The 11,755-nt window shown below is 36.3% G+C and overlaps 1 protein-coding gene and 1 long non-coding RNA gene across 4 annotated transcripts; one reads left to right on the forward strand and one right to left on the reverse strand.

Moving 5' to 3' along the window:
* The first annotated feature begins 1,261 nt into the window (after positions 1-1,261).
* On the forward strand, positions 1,262-7,567 carry LOC139772673 (putative sodium-dependent multivitamin transporter). 3 transcript variants are annotated; one of them, XM_071706536.1, is made up of 9 exons: positions 1,262-1,595; positions 3,725-3,849; positions 3,970-4,191; positions 4,275-4,615; positions 4,702-4,821; positions 5,064-5,281; positions 5,490-5,707; positions 5,774-6,024; positions 6,096-7,567. In XM_071706536.1, the coding sequence occupies exons 2-9, from the start codon at positions 3,730-3,732 to the stop codon at positions 6,403-6,405; spliced, it is 1,800 nt and encodes a 599-aa protein (XP_071562637.1). In that variant the 5' UTR covers positions 1,262-1,595; positions 3,725-3,729; the 3' UTR covers positions 6,406-7,567. The 3 variants fall into 3 exon arrangements, with proteins under 3 accessions (XP_071562637.1, XP_071562636.1, XP_071562638.1); XM_071706535.1 differs by lacking the exon at positions 1,262-1,595 and adding an exon at positions 1,768-2,337; XM_071706537.1 differs by lacking the exon at positions 1,262-1,595 and adding an exon at positions 1,768-2,206.
* Positions 7,568-10,076: 2,509 nt separating this feature from the next.
* Positions 10,077-11,325, reverse strand: LOC139772707 (uncharacterized). Its single transcript, XR_011718188.1, has 2 exons — positions 10,568-11,325; positions 10,077-10,212 (listed from the first exon to the last, which is right to left on the reverse strand). It is a non-coding gene; the product is annotated as an uncharacterized lncRNA (long non-coding RNA).
* Positions 11,326-11,755: the final 430 nt, after the last annotated feature.

Below are 11,755 nucleotides of genomic sequence, written 5' to 3' on the forward strand. Positions count from 1 at the left end.
ATCTGAACTAACAAATATTTATCGCCACTTTTCAATTTTTTTTTTGCTGACGTACTTACGCTTTTGTTCTCCCGTTCGACAGTTTTTGGATTCAATGAATACCGTCTTTTCATTCGATGTCTTATATCTATTTCAGCGTTTTTTCCGTCCATATTTCGCGTAATCACAAGAAAAAGAAACAATTTTTACGTTCTGATGTTATTTCTATATTATTCTATAATATGCAACTGTACGCAACTGATAAAGTTATAACTCTTCGACTATAGGTAGTAGGTAGTTCTATATGTGTAAGTAGGTTCTATATGTATAAGTATATCTCCCGGAATCAATTTGGACACGAACATGAGATCTTAAGATTAGAAAGGTTCGTACAGGTCGACGCAGGTCAAAAAATTCCATCTCAATAACTCACTTCAATCTACTGAGTGGCGCACTCAAGTTACCTGCGCACCCTTGACGCATGTTGAAAATAACTTTGCTATTTTTTCTTAAATTAAAGTAAAATTTCAAGAATATATTCTTCAATAGCTGAATTTTCAGATAAAATAAAAAAATCAATTTTTTTTTTCGAGACTCATTATTCATGGTATATTGCTCCTTAAATTGATGCTTCCTTTTCTTCTACCACATTTTTCAATATATTGTGTATATTATTTCTACAAATTCAAATTACATATAAATGATGCAGCTTATAAATATATCGTCTTTAAAAGTTGACGATTCAGAGAGGCGTTCGATAATTATGTAGAATATAATTACGTGTATGTAAATGCAACTTATAAATATATCGTCTTTAAAACTTATCCCAGTTTAGAGAAGTTTGTTAGTCGAGTTCCAGTCCACGATACGAGCTCGTGGACTCGATTATTAAATTCTACAGGATCTCTTGAAAAGCGGGCGTGACTAGAATTGAATGGAACTTATTCTGCGATATTAAATTCCTCACATTAATATCAAGATGTAATTAAGAAACATAGTTGAGTATATATATCATTACACTAAAGATTTTCTCTCGCAGATTTTCATTGCTATGTGAAAATATGACTTTATTTCATTTTTTTTGCTACTTTACGCTACGAATTTATTCCTTCGATAATTATCGCTATTTATTAAGTTACATCCAACGTTGGGAGGCAAATCCATATCCACGAAATAGGAAATCTCTTCAATTATACGTAAATAGCTGTAAACGAGTATGAGAAATTTCTGGAGCACTTGAGCGACACATGCACGTGACAATTTTCAACACCAATTCCCATTCGTAATTAATCACAGTTGAAATCGAAGAAATTAAACTGCAAACTTGGAGGGCCTCTGCGCGTCGTTCACACGCGTGTCCGTTCCTGATGTGTACGGAAGAACCGGTCGCTGGTTACGGAATTTCTGCAGGTCCCGGCCCCCGGGACGACAATGGACAGAGGCAGAAACGATCGAACCGTCATGTGGAGCGTGCGCGAGGGGTCGTCGGGCCGCTGAGAAGGAAGAAAGGCTCGTCTCCTGCCTGCCGTCCGCAATCGACGCAATCCGCATTTGCCCGGCGGCAGTCGGACGGATTTGTCGCTCACGGACTCCGGACACTCCGATCGCTGAATCAGGCAAGTCATCGGGGCGGACTGTTGCGTTTAAAACCCTCCGTACGAGAACGTACCACGTGTGTGCGTCACACGTATAGACACGCATATACATATATATGTACATATACGACGTGTCGACACGTCGCGCTATCGCAAACGTTTCTCGCCTCGCGACCGGTCACTGATAGTTTTACGTAATCGCTCGGCGCGTTTGAATGGAGCGTTAGACGGACGTACGGCGTGGACCGGAGGCGTGGAATGTCCGCGTTTCTTTCGCGTTTTATGTCATGAAATAATGTGTGCCGCGTGGCCGCCGTCGTCATCGCCGATTGATCGCCGTCTCCGGCGAGCTCGGAGTAGGAGAGACAGGCGTGATCGGCACGTGCGGAACGCGAGCTGATTATATTGATATCGGCGAAATCGGATCACTTCGTTCACCGCTACTTTCCGCTACGCCAGCAAATCTTGAAGACGAAAGAATGCACGCCGTGAGAAGGGTGTGAAGAGAGGAGAATGGACTCACGTCGATTGACGTCAATGACGAAATCAATAGCCGAGCGAGACAAATCGCCTTGATTGCCGCTTATCTGCGTAAATCCGATAAAATTTACTTCGTGTCGTCAACGTGCAAGGTCGGTTAAGTCGTGAGACAACTAAGGATCATAAACGCAAAATTGCATTTTAAAACGTCTTCGTGATAAATGAATCATGCGTGCACTAGCTTCTGAACAATATTCAGCTTTTAAGTATTATCTTAACATAGGTATGTGAATTTTATTAAAGAGACATGGTGCAATGTGTGAAAGTGAAAAAGCAAGTGTCCGAATTTAAGATATTTTGATATTTAAATGTTTTCACATTTTTTCCCTCTTTTGTGTTGTATGTTGCAAAATATTGTACGTCGAAATAACATTGGGTTTAAATACTTTTATTACATGACGTAATTAAAAGTATTGCAAAAGTTTAAAAATTAAAAGAATGCTATCTCTAAGACTCATTACAAAATAATTGATTATTGTTTACTGAATTGATCCTTGTTTTATTGCACATTTAAATAAGAGAAGATATATTGTCCTCTTTATGTTAAAGTTTTAACGTTTTTAAGTTTAAATTCTCATTTTATGAAACTTTTTAATTAAATAATAATAAGTGAATATACCGTTTATGTGAATAACACAAGTAATAGAAATGTGTCATATACGGATGGGCTGGATCTCTGTGTCTAATAATAATACTTTTGCATACCTATATCTATTTTTCCAGCTGTGCAAACTGCACGCCGAGTGTCGAGCTTGAAACACAGTCTCAAGTTGAAGCCGAAATAATACACAGAATTAAATTAATAATTATAATTTAATAATATAATGCTAAATAAGCATGTTTTGGAAACAAATTGCAAAGAATTTATTGCGAACGATTACTTCAGCCAGGATTCGAACCTAGAACTCTCTAACATCTAGAACGGATGTCTTTTTTACCAATTCGACCATTGAGTCACATATTTATCGCAATAAACATTAAATGATAAGTAGAACCGTCATTTTAGACGACGTGTATAGGTAATAGTAAGTTAATAAGTGAACTTGACCGTTTTATGTTTCCAGACCGACATTAACTCGCCGCGCAGTTTGCTGAGCTGGAAAAAAATGTATACGTAAAAATATTATTAGGCACAAAAATTTAGCTCATTTGTATAAGGCATATTTCTACTACTTTTTGACTAAAGTTTCTTATTTTAGTCTTCAAATCTACCTGATTCATAATATTCAATCACCGTTTGACAGCTGAATGGTTGTCATTTGGAATCGGGACTGTCTTTTAAGTGCAACATTGTCTCAATTGTCCTCTACTTACAAATTGTATTACTTCTATGTTTTTTACCGCGACTTTAATGCTTATTTTTAGATTACCAAATTTTGAAAGTTACTCATTTATTTCTCGCCAGAGAACGTGAGATCATTTTGATTTCGTCCAATTTATAATTACGTATTCTATTAGTTATTAAGGATTGATATAATTACGTACCATCAATCGTGTTGAACTCGCAAAATTCTTTTCTACTTGTCACTTGTTAATTTTCAATTTATTTAAATATATTTTATTTCCTTCTAAAATTAAATACAACATTAATTATTTTGATTTGATTTCAGACGAAATGGCAGAAGTAAATACCTTAGGATGGATCGACTATCTGGTTATAGCGGTCATGCTGTGTATAAGTGCTGGAATTGGTATTTATTATAGATTTAGTGGAGGACGGCAAAAAACTATGGAGGTAATTATTATTATTAGATTCTCTTGTTAAAAGATATTCCTTAAAACAAGATTATTTTTTTCTTCAACGCCTTTCTGTAATGGGTAACGTGTTTGTAATGAAGGGTAACGTGTTTCATAGGAGTACTTCATTGCAAGTCGTTCAATGAGCATCGTACCAGTTGCAATCGCTTTGGTGGTCTCCTTCATGTCTGCCGTTACGCTGCTCGGTGTGTCAGCTGAGAATTATACATACGGGACGCAATTTGTTGTGATAAACTTATCGTATTTGATAGGTACTCCGATTGTATGCTACGGATTTCTTCCAGTATTCTTCAAGCTACAGGCGACAAGTGCCTACGAGGTGAGTTCTCGGCGAAATTTAATTTCGCTCCGAGAAGGCGTTTTCGATAGCACATATATTTGAAGGTGTATTACTTCTTTTAGTATTTAGAAAAGCGTTTCGGAGTAAGAGCTAGGATGATGGCTAGTTTTGTTTATTGGATTCAACTGCTCTTGTACTCAGGAGTGGTGCTTTATGCCCCTTCTCTAGCCTTGGAAGCGACCACAGGAATCTCTAAGACTGCCAGCATCATTATTATTGGCCTCGTGTGCGCCTTCTATTCGAGTATAGGAGGCATTAAGGCCGTGCTGATAACCGATGTATTTCAAGGTTTACTTATGTTCGCCTCGGTGTTTTTGATTATTGGCACAGCCGCGGGTGATGTTGGAGGATTGGGACAGATCTGGGAAATCGCGAAGCAGGGGCAACGGCTCGAGTTTGATAGGTATCATTAATGTTTCTAATGCAACTGCATAAACTCAGCGGATCATAAACACGTACGCACTAATTGATACTTTATTTTTGTTACAGCATTGATCCGGATCCAACAGTAAGACATACCTGGTGGTCTCTTACGTTCGGCGGTTTATGTACCTTTTTATCACTCTATGGAGTGAATCAAGTACAAATACAGCGTACGCTGACTGTGAAGTAGGTTCCATAATATGGTAATCTTAGTAGCACCGGACAAGATTAATAATTATATCAAATATGTTAAAGCATTGCTATTGTTCTACTTATTGTGTGTAAAACAAAAGTCAATCAAATAATTTTAAGTTTTTTTACGTTATTAAGTATTCTTTTCTTACATCATGTTTACTGATTAAATTGCGTTTGAAAAATTGGAGAGAGAGAGAGAGAGCTGCATTATATATAAATAAATTTCATTTTAGAAATATGCGATCTTCGCAAACGGCCATGTGGCTGTCCTGGCCGATTCTGACACTTCTTTCGATCACAACTTGCTTCTCAGGATTGGCGATATACAGCAGATACTACAATTGCGATCCATTTCTCCAGAAAAGAATTTCTTCGCCTGATATGCTTATGCCACTATACGTTATGGACACAATGTCCCAAGTACCTGGCTTAGCAGGTCTCTTCGTTGCGGGTAATACTCTCATCGCAAATTAACTGGTCCTGGTTTAATACTTTATAGAAATTACATATTACAGATTATGAAAATAAAAATATCGGAGAGTGTACAAATGCTCGAAATTTGATTTTACGCATAACTTCAAGATATTTTTAAAACGAAAGCGCGCATCAGAGTGGATATTTACAATACTAATCTTAGACTGTCATCTGTGTGTTTCCAGGTATTTTTAGCGCAGGCCTCAGCACAATCTCTGCGGCGCTGAATTCTCTAGCGGCAGTAACGTTGGAGGATTATATAAAACCCGTACGTAGAAAGTGCATCGGGCATGAATTCTCCCCTACAAAGTCAGCCTCGGTCGCTAAAGTGCTCGCTTTCACGTACGGTATGGTCTCCATTGCGCTGGCATTTTTAGCGCAATTTTTGGGCGGGCTACTTCAGGTAATGCAATTATTATCCCCAAACGTAAGATTGAGGACGATAAGATAAATTTCTCTTTTATCGTAGGCTTCCTTAACTATTTTCGGAGTAGTCGGCGGTCCGTTGTTAGGCATTTTCACGCTCGGCATGGGCACGGAATCGGCGACGGAAGGCGGTGCGATAGCCGGTGTTCTCACGGCATTCTCATTTTTATTCTGGATCGTATTCGGTCAGCCGCGTCCGATCCCACCTAAATTGCCGACGACTATCGAGGGCTGTAATAATAATGCTGCAAACATAACGATGTCCGTTCTGCAGAACGTTACGAGCTTCTCCAAGTAAGTGATTCGTCGAATATCAGCTATTTGCACATATCATCTAAATCTAATGGATCGTATCTCCTTTTCAGAAGCACCGGCGACAGTTCGTACTTCTATTTATATCGCATTTCGTACATGTGGTACTCTCCTCTCGGATTCTTAATAACGGTCGTGATTGGACTGCTCGTCAGCCATCTGTCTCGTTTGTTTATCAAAAATCAAAACGACAATTTAGACACTGATCTATTCTTTCCCATAATAGCGCGGCGTATTATACAGAAAAGGCGACGTAACGGCATAGAGAATGAAGGAGATCCTGCGTTAGATAGAAAGTATTCTTTCAGCGACATAATCCACGGGAAAGACAGTGCCGCCGATAAGATATGTACAAAACTTTAATAGTTTAATTGTTATCTGAAATTAATAGGTGACATTCCGTACTTATAATCAGAGGAAATTTACGTTCGAGCCAAAATCGTAAGGAGAAAAATAAAACTGTTTCTCATTCCTCGGGACCTAAATGAAAATAGTGACAATTTTGAGAAAACCGGGCTTAGCAAATTTTATCAATGACTTACAATTAGTATAAGAATAGAACTCGTATTTGTAAGAATAACTTTTTGCACAGGTACATCATTTTTTTATTAATATTTTTTTAGATAGTTTCGTTTTAATACGTAAAGTTAGGCAATTGTGATTCGCAACACAATGTCTTCCACGCTGCGTTTGGCACTGCCAATTTATACTGCACTGAGAAAAAAAATTTTCCGCATTTTAGTAAATATTAGTTTGTATACAACTGTGACTCTATTTACTAAAATGCAGAAATTTTTTTTTCAATGTGTGTATAAGTAAATATCTCTTACAAACACAACGATGTTTGAAAGAGCTATGCGTATTTTGTGTAAAAAATTTTGCAGTGGAACATATCTCTATATACGTAATAACTTCAGTTCCTGTTACGTACATAATTCTCGTAGATGTACTTGAAGGGAATCTACCTCTTAGAAAATCTTGACAATATTTAACAATGTAAGATGACAGGGAAAATGTAAGCTTTAAGGCATTACGCTTGTAACGTCTGTATAGCGATCCTGTAATAACTGTCCGATGATAAAGAATCGAAATAAGTTATGTAGTCTATACGTGGTTACTTCTTGTTGACAAATATTTGCGCAAGATACAGTTGTCCGATTATTTAGGAAGACTTACTATTTTCTATAGAATGATTTAATCGCGACAGCGGTATCTGCAGATTTTGTTGGTGTCGTTTGACAGTCATGAGAGAGCTTGAATATGATTGTGTGAGAAAAAGGATATATATACACACACCGTTCATAAGTTCTTAAAATTTTGATTTAAAAATGTACATCTGAATAACAATACTGTGCCGTATTTAACATTAAATATTAATATTTAATGTAAAATTTTATAGAAGTGTTTAGTAATAATGTTGTTAATATTTAAGGTCATCAAAACCAACAAATCATGTTTAATAGCATGTATCGAGAGTTCAGTATTTGTTTAAAGTTTAAATAAATATTTTTTTGTGTTAAAAATATGATTGTTTTGTAATTATTGTATACTCTGTCAATTTAGACGACAAACATGTATAATTTTATATTAAAATTGACTAAATCGCGTGAACGATTTGAGAAATTACTTTACATAACATGTAACTACCAGAAAAAATATATTTAAGTATGGTAATTATTGCTAGCAATTAGGAAGGATCGTCTAAATAGCCAATTATACTTACATAATAATTTCAACGATTAATAGCAAACTCCTTTATAAGTTTATCTTTACATTATTCTGTACGTAAAGGCCCCCGCACAATGAAAAATATAAGAAACAAGAAACAGATATTAGCGATTAGGACTAAGGAATCAGGAATAAAGCTGAATGCACAATAAGAAACACGGGCAATAGATTTTTAACTATTCCTATTGGAAGCCGTGTATCAATGCTATACCAGCTTCATTCCTGATTTCTTATTCCTAATATCTGTTCCTTATATTTTTGATTGTGCGGGGGCCTTTAGAAGCAAATATCGTCAAGTAGTCGGTTGTGCTAATACAATCTAATAACATAACTTCGTCATTAGATGGCTAAAGCAATACTCGATAATTCCAGGATGTGGAAGCGCAAAAACTTTCCTGTTTCTCACCTGGTTGTCAAGTCGCGGCTTTTCTGCACAGTTTTATCTACGTGTACCAACTATTGGCTTCCTCGAAATTCCTGCGGTATGGAGCGTGCAAAAAGAAAAAAGAAAAGGAAAAAAAAGGTCTCGGAGTTTATGCAAAAACATGTCACCACCATTGCACAACGGATGGAGGGGAAAAAGCCAAGGTGGCAGCGGAAAGATTCTGGTTCGTTCGGATTGACACGCCAGATTGAACCAACGCCGGCCAGTTGAAACCAGTTTCAATTTATGCGACTCCGCCGGGCCGCCGATCGGGACTCTCTACGGGCCCTTTTTAATTATTTTTCCACTGTAATGCGTCGCGGGAGACGGGGGAGGGAAGGGGAGGCTATAAAACAACCCGGTGTCTAAGTTTTCTTCCTGGTCCGAGTAACCGTTTGTTAATGACCAATTAAGTCATCAGCGTAACAGAAGCGGGTGGCCTCATCTTCGTCAGAGTGTCAAATGTCTCGATGACCTTCCTTTGCGCGGGAATCGATTTCCTTGACGTGTGCTCCCGACGTTGACTCTTGGCCACATTTAATTTACCACTCTTTGCTTTGTTTTGTTAATTTATAGACGAGAAAAGACGAGAGAATTACGGCCCACGCGGAATTAGCGTGAGGCATTCCAGCTTTGTATCAAACGCCCTCATTTATCGTTTTATAAAAATTAGTAGTTTGAGAAACTAAAGAAGGTATATTTTTTCAACCCAGATTTTTCGGTTATTATCTTATCGAGAATTTGCGCGGAACGAAAACAATTATAATTTATGTTTCTTTAATTCAGATTTTAATTATCAATTATCCTGTCCGACAATTTGCATGAAACAAAAGCAATATTATAATTTAATATAAATTATACCTTAATTTTATATAAATTAATATTATTTAAGCAATTATAATGTTGTACAAATTTTATGTGACAAACATATCGCCATGTGGAATTTATCATGGTTTTCTCTGCAATTGGCAACATTTTAATACAATATCCACGTTACGTGTCATGTAACATTGCTTAAAAATCGTGTGGACGTATCATTTAGATTTTATTTCTTCAATTTTATCTTTTATTTATACATATACGCATATATATATTATTTTATAGAGTAATAGGACTTTGTAACTCTCTTCATTCCCGCGCTCTCGTTGTATTGTTTTTGACAACACATTTATATAGATTATCTTTGACTTTCGATGTCAACATGTATCTGTACGTGTAACGCCTTGGATTTTAGCTTCGTAGGAGTAAAGTCGCTATTTCGAGTGCTCAATCGTGTCCCAGAGTGATATATGATAATAATATAGTTCGTTTGTTTTCAGTGTAACGATGTATACGCGTTTCTATGTGTAATCTGTCAATTTTAGAATTAAAACGTACGCATAAATAATCCGGTCAATGTAACATGACTTGTCACGACATTTTCGACCGCTTAACGATCTGACATTTTATGAATAGTTTAACGATCTTATGAGAGGCATCTGTACGATTTTCTACGACTAAAGTTTCATGAGGGGTGAGTAGTAGTCATTGAAATTTAGCGAAAATCGTCTTGGTAGCGACAAATTTTCGTGAGACGGATTTTTTAATAAGTTCACACTTGACACCATTTTTTCAAGAAATTTTAAGGAATTTTTAAGGACAGGGGATGGTTATTAAGAGTTTTGTGTGTGTGCTTCTCAATTTAGTTTCTGCGGTCGAAATTCCATCCTGTCCATTAATGCCAAGAGTTTCAATACGATTACAAACGCACGTGTGTAAACAATTTGACAGTTACAATGCGACTTATACACCGCGCAATTAGCGACGTATTTTGCAGTTCGCGTCACTCACATCCGAGGAATCGTGATTAGCGCGGATAGGAATGATAGAAATCAGATAAAAATTATTCATCAACTATCGCCCTTCGTCGATTTTATTCGGAATTATCTGGTTAGATCTGAACACGACTGCGTCCACAGGGTGTCCTAGAAATTCTCCGTTCTCCCGAGACGCAGGTATTAGGAAACAATATCAGGAATCTGTTGATATAACAAATTCTCAATATAAGAAAACCGATATCTTCGTGGAAGGTCGATAAAAATGTGATTTTTTAACATTTGCTCAATGAAGAAAAATGCGCAAATAATTTGCAATGCGTTGGTATCAAAATTTTGACTTAAATTTTAGTTATTTTCTTTTTCTCTTATACAAGGTTAATAAATATTTGTATCATATGTGTCAGCGAGTGTACGTCATTTCCGTTCAAAGAAATCGCCCGCCGTTTGTTATAAAGTCGAGATTATGATTTTAATTAAATGCATGATTTACGCGATTTCAATTTCGATTGACGCACATCGGTGCATAATCCTGCAACTGTTAGAAATTCCCGTCTACCTAGTTTGTTTATCATCCTGTAAACCATAACCGGTTAAATGTGGACTTAGCTGGATTCGCGGCGGCGTGGTTTTCGCGCGTGCTGCGACTTCTTATAAGTTGGACATGCGACATTGGCTTCTTGTCCTAGCTCGTATCGGCTAATCGACCATCGACCCTAAAATATTACGCAAATCATCATTCAAAATTATATATACATCGTCCTGCGTAATTAAGCAGGAAGAAGAACTGCGATTTCCAATAAAAAGTATCAAAACGAAGCATTCTCGGAGAAGCGAGAGAGGGAAGAAAACAATAGAAAATTATTATGTGTCGAATAAATTTAGAAATATTACAACAACAACTTTTTGAACATTTATGTGAACCATTTCGAAAGTAAAGTCATCGAATAAGTGTAATTTAAATTGAACGATGAAGTTAAATGAATGCTTTTGCGCCGATATGTTTCTCGTACGTTTATTATGACGAATATTCAATTATTCTTGTAAACTAATCGGAACAGATTGATGTCTATCAGAGAAAGATGCAAAAGAATTAAAATAATAAAATATATTTAAAAAGTAAATACGTTAACACAGTCGATTCTTCTGTCAAAAGCTGTTTTTATATTTAAACGTTTTAAAAGAAATTATCCCCTTCTATATTGATGCAACAAACAAGATGAGAATACAAAATTAATAACATACTAAAATAATATAATAATCAAAAAATATCAAAATAGAAAATACATTAAATTTTTTTTAGTAAAATATATTATTTTATTTCTTTTCTCTCTCTCTCTCTCTCTCTCTCTCTCTCTCTCTCTCTCTCTCTCTCTCCTCTTTGATTATTTTTTCAGTATTTTTCTACATTCATAAATTGAGAGTTATTAATTATGTCTGGTAACGTAATTTATTAGTGATTTTGAATACGATAGAAAATAATACGTGTAGAACACCATAATGAGGACATGTGTTCTCTTCTTTTGTATCTCCTGCATTGTTCTCGTCACACAAAATAAATCACGTGGAATAAACTTATAGAATCAGATATTCGACGGACAAACGTCGACCTTATTTAAACACATATTTTTTAGCAGATATTCGCCACTTGGTCATGTACTCGATACGCTACACCAGTTTTGTATGCGTTCAAATAATTTTCAATGTGAATCCCCAATCTCGAATATTACCTACTGTAATAATACAT

This window comes from Temnothorax nylanderi, unplaced genomic scaffold, assembly GCF_030848795.1.
Source record: "Temnothorax nylanderi isolate EJ_2023f unplaced genomic scaffold, tnyl_v1.0 TNYL_tig0052_pilon, whole genome shotgun sequence".
NCBI classification, from domain to species: domain Eukaryota; kingdom Metazoa; phylum Arthropoda; class Insecta; order Hymenoptera; family Formicidae; genus Temnothorax; species Temnothorax nylanderi.

Excerpts from the sequence above, each read along its gene's own strand:
- LOC139772673 (XM_071706535.1), top strand. The coding sequence starts at position 2,283 with ATGCGTGCACTAGCTTCTGAACAATATTCAGCTTTTAAGTATTATCTT. Across the intron at positions 2,338-3,724 it reads TAAGTATTATCTTAACATAG|ACGAAATGGCAGAAGTAAAT; the intron begins GTATGTGAATTT and ends ATTTGATTTCAG. Across the intron at positions 4,822-5,063 it reads CAGCGTACGCTGACTGTGAA|AAATATGCGATCTTCGCAAA; the intron begins GTAGGTTCCATA and ends ATTTCATTTTAG.